General features: G+C 46.0%; 1 protein-coding gene across 2 annotated transcripts in view; it reads left to right on the plus strand.

Annotated features, from left to right (window-relative positions):
- The first annotated feature begins 7,555 nt into the window (after positions 1–7,555).
- The window catches only part of HDGFL3 (HDGF like 3), a 40,104-nt gene continuing 33,757 nt past the window's right edge, over positions 7,556–13,902 (plus strand). Inside the window, exon 1 of one of the 2 annotated variants that reach the window (XM_052808146.1) lies at positions 7,556–8,077. In XM_052808146.1, coding sequence (XP_052664106.1) covers positions 7,994–8,077 — 84 coding nt within the window. In that variant the 5' untranslated portion in view covers positions 7,556–7,993. The remainder of the gene's footprint in view (positions 8,078–13,902) is intronic. The other variant, XM_052808147.1, reaches the window with a different exon arrangement.

A 13,902-nucleotide genomic window follows, 5' to 3' on the forward strand; every position in this document is an offset into this window, starting at 1 on the left:
TTACTTCCCCTGCAACCCATCAGGTGCAATATCACCTATATCCACTTCCCCAAGCACTTCCTCATGCCTGTTTTCATCCTGGCACCCATCATGGTCATCACCCTCAGCATCACCATGGCCACACAGCCTGAGGACTCTCCTCAATGCCTTCAACCCCAGTAATATCTCAGTCCTTACGCCCAAGTCCCTTTGAGCACTAGTATCATCCAGGAGTCAGGGGGATGAGGCAGCAGGTCTGGGCAGGATGAGGGTGGGAAGGTGAGAAAAAATGTACTGGTTTTGGCTGGGATAGAGTTAATTTTCTTCACAGTAGCTCATATGGTGCTGTGTTTTGGATTTGTGACCAAAACAGTGTTGATAATACAGGGATGTGTTTGTTGTTGCTGAACAGTGCTTATGCAGGATCAAGGTGTTTTCTGTTTCTCACGCTGCCCTGCTACTGACTAGGCTGGGGGTGCACAAGAATTTGGGAGGGGACACAGCTGGGACAGCTGACCTCAACTGACCAAAGGGATATCCCATACCATATGATCTCATGCTCAGCAATAAAAGCTGATGGAAGAAGGAGGGGGGGGGACGGGACGTTTGGAGTTACGGCATTTGTTTTCCCAAGTAACCACTATGGTGATGAAGCCCTGCTTTCCTGGAGACGGCTAAACACCTGCCTGCCAATGGGAAGTCATGAATGAATTCCTTGTTTTGCTCTGCTTGCGCACGCAGCTTTTGATTTCCCCATTAAACTGTCTTTATCTCAACCCACAAGTTTTCACTTTTACCCTTACAATTCTCTTTCCCATCCCACTGCAGGGGGGGAGTGAGCAAGTGGCTGTGTGGGACTTAGCTGCCTACTGAGGTTAACCTATAGCAAAGAAGCAGCAAGATGCTCAGTCCAGTGAAGCCAATGTTTAAAACACAGGTATGGCGGGAAGAAGATGTTTCCAAGTGACTCTTGAACAAAGCAAAGCGATTATAAAGAATTGCCATATCCTCAAAGGCACTGCTTCACATGGACTAGAGAAAGAGGGTATGTGGATGGGAGAGGACAAGAAACGTGTAGTGGTCATATCTGGAGAAAAGTGCTGTCACGGGGAAGAAAAATGCTCATGGAAAAGGAAAGATAGTAAGATTTGGATGTGGCCTAGGTAAAAGAGGTGGAGAGAGATGATAATAAGACCCATTTTATAGATTTGAGTCACTGAGAGTTTGGTGATGTTGGCCATGGGAATAGAGAAGGGTGATCTGAAGAAAGCTTCAGAGGTGACATCATGAGAAAAATGCTGAGAGTTTTTCTACTGATTTCAGCAGAGTTAGGATGACATTCCAGTCATTCAGTTTGGATTCTGTTAAACTCTTGTTGATGCTAAGCTACCCAGGAAGAAATTTGTGACTGAATTATTAATTAATTCCTTGTTTTTCCTGTGATAACACCTATGCATCAGACTGCATTACAACAGGTGAGATTCAGAGCTTGGGTTCTGGAGCTGTGAATTCTAGAGCAATAGGTACATTCCAACATCAAACTGCTGCTCCTGAGAGGGGGTTTTATGGTACAAAACAGCCACAATCTCAAGAAGTTGCATGCTGGCCACATTATTTCTTTCTGGTCCCTGGCTTCTGGCACTGTCATTCAGCTGACACAAAAGTGAAGTTACAAAGCTCCTTAAATAAATATGTTCCGTTGTCCATGTTGGGATGTAATTATTCCTTAAGTCACAATGTAATTATTCATTAAGTCACAATGTAATTATTCATTAAGTCACATTCCAAAAGGCACTTCGATGAATGCACCAGAAGGCATGTGAAAGAAATCCTTTTCTCCAGTATTTATGAGGGGAAACTACGATGGGGTAAGTGTCATGAATCTGGCACTAAATCTATTGTTCCTGTCAACTCTCAACGTATTTCTCACCCAATAAATCTCTGAGGCTTTAGATGACACATTTAAAATATTTCTCCAGAGGAGGAATGTCTGTTGCAGGTTTTCTTTCCTAGGTATTATGGCTTTAAAGCTTTAGAGATGGAGTTTCTCACCTGGCCATTTGAAGGGACATTTTATAGATTAGTATATCAAATGGGGATGAGAAGTCATTAGTTTCATTGTAATGACTGACATCTCTACCAAACACTTAAAATTATGGGAACAGCAAAGTAAGCTGCAACTTCTGTCCAACAAGATAATCTTCACAGCATGTGTAATGTTTACTGCATATTAATGGAAATACTAGCTTTTGATGAGTGTTTCTCAACAAATGGCTGCTAAAGTATCTCACATGCCACAAGAGAAAACTCAAAAAACAGTGAAGTTGCAAAGTCAGGTAGTCAAATGTTGGGAAATACTTGGGCTCAGGTTGCTGGTGCAACTTTAATTCTGCTGTCTTCTTGGGAAGTTTGTGATACAATCTTTAATAATCTCCTTCTGGGTTGGTTGGTTTGTTTTTCCCCCCCGCCATAGGAAATCTCAGGCTGGTTACCACTTAGAGACTCTAGTAGGTCATAGAGTCCAATACCTTCGAATGCAGTGTCAAAATTTCCACATAGGCAGATGAGTTAACTGGCAGCATAGTAACAGATCATTAGTCTTTGTACGCAGAAGTTACCAGCAGAGAATGAGATGTGCTGGGCCACAGAATTTTGTTAGATAGTGTGGGGGTTTTCTTGATGTATTCTAAGATATTCTGAAATCTTTGTCTTCTTACACTCATGGCTGCTTTTACCTCCGTCTCCTAATCCCCTTCTACTTTTCTCACGTCCTTCCCAGGCTTTAGCTCCTGCTCCCCTCCCAGGTTTTCCCAGTTCTCTCTCCCCATGCAGGTCACTCCGCTCTGGTATACTGACTAGGTACTTGTAAGGAGACAGCCATTTTTTCCTCCCATGAGCTTTGCTTCCACAGTCATCTCCAGTCATGAGCTGAATCACATTCACATTAGCCTAGAGCATGTTTAGACCAGACAGAACATCTGAGACTTGTTTATCAACCCCTATTGAGCATGTATGAATGCTTTTCAGACTCCTGCAACTTGGCTACATTTATATGGTACCTGGCAATTTGGTAGTTTTAAAATTATTTCTTTTACTGTCATTGTCAGAAGAGTTTTGATTTCTAGCCACATCATGGAAAATTTCAATTCCAATGGTTAAATTATGAAAAATATACAAGCAACTGAAAACAAAGGTTTGAACTGGAAATTGTTAAGCAGCATTGACGGTAGGCATCTTTTGTCTGCTGTAGCTTTAGCTGAAATGCCTGTAGAGAATAAGGAATGGCAGCAATGCATGCTTGCTAATAACATTTCCATCCCATGCAAACCTTTCCAGCTAATAGTGGAAAGCTCCCAACCAGTGAGGAAGTTAATTTTAACTGAAGTGCTCCGATCTTTTCTGCCTCTAGGATACGTGTTCACACCTCTGCAACATGTAAAGCAATCACCTTAAAGATTGTCTAATTTAATATGATTAGGAGATTGCTCTAGTGTATAACATAAGAAGATTCATGAAACTGAGTATAGATAAGTTGCTCCAGCTATGATACACACCCTTCTCCCTTCTAAGCTTATTACAGAGAAGGTTTCAGATCCCCTGGTGAGCTTCTTATCTTCAGTAATTAAGAATATCCTAATGGGCATGGTAAATGCCTTTCTGTGCATGTTGGCATGGACATATAACATCATGGCCTTTTTCTGCCTGACATGAAGTAGCTCTGTGATTTCAGACAGTGCTCTCAGACATGTCTTGCACAGGGGAATGGCTCAGTTGTGACTCAGAACAATTTCCTATTAAAATATTTAACAGACAAGCACTAGCTGACTGTGGACATAGGCAAAATACTAATCATCATAATCATCATTGACACATTTTTACATACAGGAAAAGGAAATGCAGAAGGAAAGAAGATTATATCACCTATAGATAGATAAGTAAAAAGAAATAATTTTATTTCAGTACCTTACAGTAAAGTTGATTATGCAAGTCGCCATGCTGCAGAGCATTTATAGTCTGATCTCAGAAGGGATTTGAGTGGGGAAAGCAAAAATTGTCAGGTGGTCAGGGACAGAATTTCAGAGGCAAATGCAATAAGCTGTGTGGCTTCCACAGACACAATATAGGTAGCATCTCACAAAATGGCAAGTGCAAGATAGCAGCATGAATAGTGTCCACATACAAGACAGTCTGCATACAAATGTCCAATATATGTGTGCAAAACTATGATCATGGAGTATTTCATGCAAAACTTACATATGTTTAAAAATTTATTCATGACTTTGGAGGGTGCTTTTGAAATTAGGCCTTTTATGTCCACATGCTCTTTTCTTAAAGATTGATCCACACTTCTGAATCAATGGAATTCATTCTCTATGAAAATTTTCAGCAAGGAATGTAGTTATTTTTCTCCTCATGTGAATAGGGGGGAAATAATCAGGACTGGCTTAAAGCTTAAGAACACTATTTCCTGGGAACTACTGGCAAAGCAAAATTCAGTAGTGTGGTAGTGGCCTCAAAACAGTTATCTCAGGCACCGTCTGTCCTGAGTGACTCACGGTTTCACTACTGACCACACTACTGGTCCTGCCACCTCTCTGCACGGTCCTGCTGGGCCTCTGCCTTTACTCCCTTCCCCTGCTCATACTTGTATATGCTGCCCTGCTCTGGAAGTAAAACACTTGTCTGGCAGGATGAGAAGTGAGAGGGAACTTGGTCTTATCATTTTGGGGAGCTTGGGGGGAAGGAGCGAGACATCCCTGCTGCAGGTCTCCCTTGCTCAGTAAGGACATGGTGCTGCTGCCTCTGTGACCTGCTGATCTTTGTCTGTGCCCAAAGCAGACTCAGCTGTTGACTTCTGTAGACTTAGGACCTGGCCTATATACATGTAGCGTATATATACTAGCAAGCCTCTGCACCGCTCCATTCACAGTTATGATCTGAAACTGCTCTTGAAGTGTTTGGAAGAAACTCTCTCCACTCCTCTTTCCCACTTCTGCGTAGAAGGGGTAGATGAACTCTCCTTTGTAATAGAAGAGAAAGGATCAGAATACAGGCAACAGAGCAGGAGATCTCAGGCTTTGTATGCTCTGACGAGTGGCTGACAGGGTTATGCACACTAAGAAACTCCTTTGCTGTTTGTGCCGAGGTGGTTTTCTGTCCTGTTAATGTGTGGAACATTTGATTTGGTTTTTCATTTATCAGCAGGGAAATTTGCTTTTTCTTCCCCATCCTTTCCCAGCATCTTAACCATGGCTTGATGGAGGAACTGTCTGCAAAGTGTGTTTAAGAGTTTTCAGCTGGCCAAACCTGAGCAGAGTTCTTACCGTGGCAACTCATTTATCCTTTGCAGCCATACACAAGAGAAAAAGAGAGCTGCATCCTTGCATGTCCATAGGATGAGTTTTCTTTGGAGCTCTAGTACGTGATTATCTTCACTGCAGACTAGAAACATTATTCATTCACCACGTTCTCTGCAGACACCAATGCTGGGACAAAAGGAAGTTAAAAAGTGGACATTTCAATGAGATGTTTCAGTTCAGTATCTAGTCACTTTGAATTTTGCTATTCTGACATTAGCAATACATTGTTGCATGGATGTGTATATAACCTGTACAGTTTCCTTTTGGAAGAAATTGGCATACATCCTGCTCCCTTCTGACTTAAGGTCACTAAATAACTTACTAGAAAGAGCTATTCATATCTGAGATGAAAAGCAAATAATGTATTTAAAAACAAACAAACAAACAAACAAAGCAGCTCCAGCTCTCTAGTAAGTATTCTGGAGATAAGACTCATTTGGGGACATAGTAGAGGTATGGGAGGTAAGACACAGCACATAGGATTATTCTGGACAGACTTGGATCAGAGTCCACAGCTCCTATACTCAGAGATTTTATATTACATTTTTCTGAAGGGAATTTACACTGAAACAAAGTATCAATTTAAAAGGACGCAAAATCCTATCTGATGTGAAAGTGAAAGTGCGTTGCTTGGCCACATGTCTATACTGAAGGTGGCTGCGTTGGCAACCCTGTCACTGATCTCAGTACTTCAGGAACAGATAACAACATTGAGCACAGTGCAGGCTAATCATCTAAATGTTTATCCAGCTTCCTGGATTTTTTTTTTTTTCCTTGTTAGTCTGCTACTAATACCTGAGTTAATGATTTTACAGCACTGCTTCCCCAAACAGAGAAGTGCTTATCCTATTTTATGACCCAGAGTGACAAATTTTATTGACTTGTGTACTACCAACAGCAGCACTTGGGTACCAGAACCACATCTGGGGACATCATAAACAGTAAGAGTCTTCTTGGTCCTGTTACAGCCCAGGAACAGGTGCTGGAAGAACTGTTTCTTTCTCTTCTTTCTCTGCCGTTACCAGCCCTTATAGACTGGTAGTGCTCACTATGGTCCATCTACTCCCTCCCCGAAATGTGACCCTACAGTCTTCAGCCACCTATTTCTTTCTTCATCGGCGGGAACTGCCTGTGGCCAGGTGCTTTCCTGGGGACTCAGAGAAGCACCCAGCCAGAGCTGTCTCCCTAAACCCAAAGGGGATAGTTGCCATCTTGCATGTGGGAATGGTTGGGGAACCCAGTGTTACGGTCTCAGCCAAACCTGCAGAAAAACCTTTCCTAAACTTTTCTGCTTGTGGCCCAGCTTGCAGGTGCCGTCCTAGTTTTGCTCCTCTAGACAGTACTTAGGTATAATAAATGTCAATAATAACTGATTTCCGAACATTACAACTTAACTGGTAACATTATGGTAAAAACAGCAACACCTGGGGTTTGGATTTGTGAGTTCCCAGTGCCTCCCTTCCACAGAGGCGCATGTTTCTAAAAACTGGCATCATCTGGCAAGAGCCAGAGCTCTGAGAGGAAGCCCCTATCGTGAATTAAGCAGATCCCAGGTCCGGATCTTTGCGGCTGTGGGGTTTTTTTGAGTTTTAGGCTGAGAAGGAAGGTGGAAGGTTGGCGGCGGGGAAGAGGCCGGGTATGGGAACTGGGAAAACCCTGTGCCCCGGAGCCGGGCCTTTGCCCAGGCGCCTGCTTGAGGCCGGGTGTTTGGCTGCAGGCTGCCTTTGCCTGATGCCCGGGTGCAAGGGAGGCCTGTTGACAGGGTCTGCACCAGCAGCGCTGGGGGGCCGAGGCACCCCGTGGGTCAGATCTGTGCTGCGGCGTGGGCCTCCGTGAGGAGGGGGGACAGGGCACCCTCCGGGCCCGAGGGCCGACAGCCTCTGGCCAGGGGAGCTCGGCGGCCCCTGCTGCAAAAATCAGCCGGGCTCAGCCGGCTTCTCCTCGTCGCCCAGCCTCCATGTCGGGCGCGCATAAAGAACCATGTCATGCTTCAGCTGGGAAGGAAGGGCCGGGAGGGACTGGAGCCGCTCTCTGCTCTCCTATTTTCATAGAAACCGATCTGTGTACCTAGAAAATAACAGGAAGGGAAAGCGCGGGGGGGAGGCGCGGGCGGGGGGGGATAAGAAGATCCTGTTTTCGGTCGCTGCCCGAGGAGTAATTCGGAGGAGACGGCTCCATATTCCCGGGGCCGCGGCGGCTGCGGCGGGGATGGAGCGGGCGGCGCGGGCGGCGTAGCCAGCTCGCACGGGGGGGCCGCGGGCAGCGCCGCGCCCGCCCGCCGCCGCGGGGTGAGGGCTCCCCGGCCGCCCCCGCCCGGCCAGGCGCCCCGCCGCCAGCCGGCTCCCTGGTACCGGGGGCTGCTGGGGTTGTGTCCAAGGCCTCCCCCTCCCCCGCGTACACACTCACACACACAGACACACACACTCACACTCACACACACTCACACACACACACACCCCATCTCCTCCTGCCGCCGCCGCCGCCGCCGGAGAGATCGGGGATTGCCCGCGGCCCGGCCCTGCTCCCGGCTGCGCCCCGTGCCCGGGCGCATCGCACCCCGCGGGGGCTCGCCCGGCTGCCCCCGGGGCGGCGTGTGCGGGGCGAGGGCTGTGGGAGGGCGGGGGGACACACGGCAGCTCCCGCGGCGGCTCCCGATGGCTCGTCCGCGGCCCCGAGAATACAAGGCTGGAGACCTGGTGTTCGCCAAAATGAAGGGGTACCCGCACTGGCCGGCCCGGGTGAGTACCGCGGCGGGGGCGCCCGGCCCCGGCCCCGCGCCGCCGCCGCCCCCCTCGCCCTCCTGCCGGGCGGGCAGCGGCCGGGCCGCGGCGAGCCTCCGCCGGAGGCCCCGGCCCCGGGCCCGCCGGACGGGGGGCCGCGACGCGCGCCCACCCCGTTATTATTGTGCATCTTTTCTTTGATCTGCAGATTTCTCCCCGGCCCCCCGGGAGGAGGAGGAGGAGGAGGAGGAGGAAGAGGGAGAGGGAGAGGGAGAGGGAGAGGGAGGGAAGGAGGGGGGCGAGCGAGCGCGGGCTGTACCTGGGTTGTTATCGCGGGGAGGAGGCTCGGGGAGCCAGCAGCCCTGCCTGCATGACAACGATGCTGTTTATTATACGGCCTCCCTCCCCCCGGCTCCCCCGTGGGGCAGAGGGGCCCCCACCTCCCCCCCCCGCGGCCGGCGCCTGGGGCAGAGCAGGGCAGGGCAGGGCGGCCGCCTCCCCCCGGCCCAGCGCGGCCCAGGGCCCGGGCTGAGGGACGAGGCTTCGGGCCGGGCCTTGGCGACCTGTGTGAGGAAGGGGCACGGCCTGGGGCAGGGCCAGGTCTCGAGGGGCCGTGTGGGGAGGCGGCGAGGCCTGGTGGCACGGAGGGGGAAGGGGCCGAGGCCCGGTGGCACAGAAGGGGGAAGGGGCTGAGGCCCGGAGTCAGGCTGCGGTTGTCCCCCGGGTGGCGGGTGCAAGGAGAGCCCGGCGGCCAGGCCGCCGGTGGGAGCGGGAGGCATGGCGCGGTGCGGAGAGGTTGGGTGAGGTGAAGCTGGGCCTGGCTCCGAGGCGCGGCGGGGTCCGCGCTGGGTGCCGGCATCCCTGCAGCTCAGCGGCCACTCTTCCGTACCCGGGGTTTCGGGGTGTTGGGCCTCCTGCTTTATTGTGTCTTTTACTGTGTTGACTTTTTTTCACAGTCCTTTGTCATTTTTTGATTTACGCTGCCGTGATGTAACTGAGGTGGAAAGGCATCGTGGGCATTCGGCAGTCAGATAAGCGCCCCGTTGTATTTAAACATCCATTTTTGGTGCTCCTACAGTAACACAGAGCAGAGCCTTCTCCTGCTGGGGGGTCTGGTACCGTGGTGCGCTTACACGGCCTGTCCCTTCCCTCCTTTTCGGTCACTGTTGTGTAAACTCGCTGTGTAACACGTGTCGTGTGAACTCATTGGCAGGCATCAGCCAGTGAGAGTCTGTATTTACTTGTCTTCTGCAACCTTACCGGGACGATTGGGTAGTGCTTCATGCCATCGTTTTCTGGTCAAGGAAAGTTGCTGGTCTTTGTAAAGAGCATGAAGATAATGAAGCGTTGTATGTGACACGCAGGAAAACGGAGATGGGCAGGATAAAGATGGACTGATGTTTAGCATTGCCCTTGACAAGAGAATCCTGGAAAAGGATGGGTGTAAGTGGTGGAAAGGTGTCCTTAGTATAACTAACTGAGGAAGCAGGAGAAGAGGTGTTGAAGAGCAGACACCGTACAAGGAGGGAAGGCCAACACCACAGGCTTAAGCAAAGGTTGGTGAAGAAAGGGTAGTGAGAGGGTGCTAAATATCTAGAAGCATGTAAATAAGGTGGTACATTCAATTATTTTGGCAGAGCAGGCTAAAATTAGCATGCAAAAGGCCGAACTTAATCAACACTGGGTTGCGGTTTTGTTATTCTATTATTATACAGGTTGGTGGATATACTACCTAAAAAATGGCAATTTATGTCAGCAGAACAGCATGAGCCACTGAAAATTGACTTCTTTCCTACCTCTGTCATGGTTTAATTTACTGTGAAAATTTTAATGTGAACAGTTGAGACCATTACCACGTTGAAGCATGTTAATCCCTTTCCTTTTTGAGCCTTTGTAAAACTCCCATTTGTTTACCCAGAAGCAGAACGGGGCCTTTTGTTTTAATGACGTTTTCTTTCCTTTAAAAAAATCATTATATGCTATGCAGCTGGTCATAGCCTTCGACTGGGTGTCTAAATAGGTACCTGAATGGCAATAATATCCAACAGAGTACATCTTCACTAGGAAAAAACAGGTGTGCTCTTAACATAACTTACTTCCTTTGTGCAAACTAACAGGATGTAAAGTTCAAGTGAAGACAAAGCAGTCTCTAGTTGTAACATGACTTAGCAAGCGGAGGTAGAAACTGTGGAGAGACTAGAATCTACCATCGGGTAGGGAGAGAGCAGTCAGGCTAGGGGAGCATTAGTACTGGGTTTTAGTTTACCTGAGTGTCAAGAGGCACAGAATGTGCTCCTGTAAGACGTGATGCAGTTACATACAGCTTCATGTTAGATCGGGCTGATGTCTGCCTGAACCTAACGTATTGCTCATGAAAAATACAGTTCATACCATCATTACTAGGCCTTTTCTTCATCTTGGTTGCCAAGTTTTGCCTGATGCAGACTTCCTTAAGTGAAGGAAAAACCTAGTGAGGACACTAGTCTTTATTTCGTTTTGCAGAAAACATTATTATATGTAAATAAGAAGAAAAGAAGTATTTGAGTTGAGAATGCAACTCAGATACTCTGGTTAACTGAATGCCTTTTATCCAGGGGGGTCACTTGTTCCCAGATCCTTGACTGTTTGCTACCTACTTCTTCATTCATTATGCAATTAGCGTGTTTGATCTTTGTATTGTCATGTAAAAACTTACATTATTTCATGCTAATATACTAGCTTAATAATACGAGTAACTACATTTAAATGGCAGTGTTATTGCCCCTACCAAATGGTGTTTTGAACCTCTGAGACCTTTGGCATGAATTTCCTGTCTAGGGACAAACTTCTTAAACTGTGTTTAATAAACCTGAGAAGTGTTAAAGCAGGACAGAAGGACTCTGCCTACCCTTTAAAGAAACACACAGACATAACTGACCTGGCTCAGAATCAACCGTGTATTTTTGTGTGCATGCGTAGTGTCATACAGAAAATCTAACTCAGATCCCAGAAGCAGTCCAGCTGCAGTAGTGGAGATCTGCACCTAGCTCAGTTACTCTTGTCTCTCATTAGGTATAATGCTCGTGGGCTCAGCCAGCTCCGTGGGGCACAACACTGCAGACATATGCAGCATAGGCAGCAATCTCTAGTCCTAGACCGTTAGCTTTCCACCTCCCCTCTCTTTGGAGGTATGTTGATACAGCAATCAGCAAGAACAGGACCGGCAAGCCTGACTTTCATCACTGTGAGTAAAGAGAGAGAAACCGTGAAGAAAGTGGCCAGATAGCGATGGTACGCCCAGGGATCATTGAAAAATTTTGTCTAATAATTGATGGTGCATTATAGCAGTCAAGCTGCATTTAAAGTTCCTTTGTGGATTGGTCTAGAATTCATTTGGACCAAGCTTGCCACACTTAGCCAAAACGGTAATGGCCAGTAAATCTTATCTTTACATATCCTGTTAAAATAGAATTGGTGAATAAAACCACTCTCTTCAAAAGATGCTTTTAGATACTTGGTGTCTGAAAGATGTCACTTAGGTCTTATTACCTAGAAGGGCTGCTTTGCATTTTGGTATCACATTTTCTTGGGCAAAGCCAAAATTTCCTTTAGCTTAACTGGAGGACAGTGAATAGGTTTAGGGTTTAGGCCCCAAGAATTGTATTGAAGCTTAATAATAACAGTAGATAAAATACTGGCAGCAGTTTGGTTTAACACGGTTTTTATGTCAGCCTGTGATGTCAGTTGTCTTCAGATGCTCATCAAAAATGCAGAATAAATACCAACTGGCCAGGTCATCAGTCGCTGTAATCCAACAAATAAGCAATTGTGTATCCAGGGTACATGCAAAAATAAAGGGAAGATGCTGTTGTGGTTAAAATATAGGAAATAAGGATTTAATTAATTCTACATTTCATGAGTTGTCTTTGCCTTTGAAGCACTAAATCCCTCTGTGTCTTAGTTCTCTGTTTGTAAAAGACAGTTAACAACACTTTTCCCTTGGAAAAGGTGTTGTGGAGACAAAATCACTAACATTTATGAGTTGCTTGACTACTGCCGTGATAGGAGCTGTATTAGCACACATAGACAGAAAAAATCTCTTTCTTCGGATACCCTAGTTTATCTAGGATAGATGTCCCGGTTTATTGAGAAATTGCCCCTTCAATAGTCACTCAGATGAGATAAAAGGGAAAAAGTAGTGGTAGATTCAGAAAGATCAATAATGGTGTTTGTTTTATGAGTGACCCTGAAGAAACAATAAGCACTTAGTTGCTGAAATTAGCTGCTGATTTAAAAATAGGAAGGAAGCTGTTAATGCAACTGTAGAGAGCGGAGGAGAAAGTCTGGAATGACCTCAATAAAATAAGAGCGTGCCCAAGTAAATGGCTGATGCCATTATTGAACAGAAATCTAGGATCATACAGCTGGGGAGACAAGAACTGTATTTGGTTAAACACAAGTAGTTTGTGTAGGGATGATAGAGTTGATTTGGGACAATACAAAAGAGATCCAAGCAGGTAAGACAATGTATTTTAGTGTAAAACACATGGATGTTTAGAGCTGTTTAGAACATTTTGTGTTGGGAAGAGAACACAGCCTTTAAAGTGATGGTGTCACACTAATTATTATGAAGGTGTATTTACTGTCTTGTGAAGGTGAATATCCTGTTTTCTCCACTCCTGTTTGCCTTGTGCAGTCCCTTTATTGCTACTCTGAATTAACACCTACTTGAACTCTGGATTTGCTGGTTAGCTGACAATCCTCATACGTGAATGTCACTACTAAGCATCTGCCAATAGCAATGGCAAAATGGTATTTGGGGCACTTTAATGTATTAGAGTTGCAAATGGGTATGAAATTTTCAGTATATTGCTTAGAGTAATACATAGTAAATGCTGTCATTTTAATGGGAACTAGTGTCTGTGGTGGGCTGAGCATCATAAATGTGATGATTAAATGATAGTTTTTAGCTGCGTGCATTTTTTTCAGTATTGTTGGCTATGTCCCCCATCCAGCAAGGCATGAAAGTAAGACACCTTAAAGTAATCCAAGGGAAGGGCTTAAAGGTGAGCTTATGCTTAAAGACTTTGTTAGACTAGAGCCTAAAAAGATAAGGCTAATAACACTATAGTATTATAGTGTAATATAATATTATAGACTGTTAAAAGGAATTACTACTACAGAGTGACAGAATTCCAGAAGACTTTCAGTATCAGTAAAAAAATTTTAAAAATATATTTTGGACACTGCTACACAGGCATTTTACTAAATAAAACTCTCTCTTCCAGTTCAGTGAAGTATGGATGGAGCTAGTGGGTTGATTGTGGTGAAGCTTGTGGTGTAGGACCAAGGCCTGTGTTATGACATAATTTGGTAAAATACAAGATACTTAACCAGGTCAGTTACAATTGCAAGTATGACAGCTTGGAAATATCAAACTATCGAACATATCACAGAAGAAAGATTCTACATAAGTGTTTGATATTTAAAACAGACCATTTGTTTTCTTATTAGTATAAGGATAAGGGAAGGTAGGTTTCCCTGGCAGGGTTTATCTTTTTTGGCAAAGAATGACAGACAAAAATCAGATTAGATCCAGAAAACTTCAAAGGGTCCATCAGAAATAGACAACAGATCTTTCTCTGTGTTTTTCTGCCAAAACCCAGTCTGCAGTCTTTCGAGCTTTTCTCCTTGGCCGTTTGGGACTTGTCCAGTCCTTCACCATGTGCTTTTCTCCTTTTTCCCCTTTTGGTTGCTCTGGTTTATGACCTCACTTTTGCCGTGTTACTAAATATGAGTCTCCTGTGACTTCTCCTTTACCAACTCAGCTTCTTCCATCTCAATCCCTCTTTAATTACGTACCT

This window comes from Harpia harpyja, chromosome 14 (genome assembly GCF_026419915.1).
Source record: "Harpia harpyja isolate bHarHar1 chromosome 14, bHarHar1 primary haplotype, whole genome shotgun sequence".
Lineage (NCBI taxonomy): Eukaryota > Metazoa > Chordata > Aves > Accipitriformes > Accipitridae > Harpia > Harpia harpyja.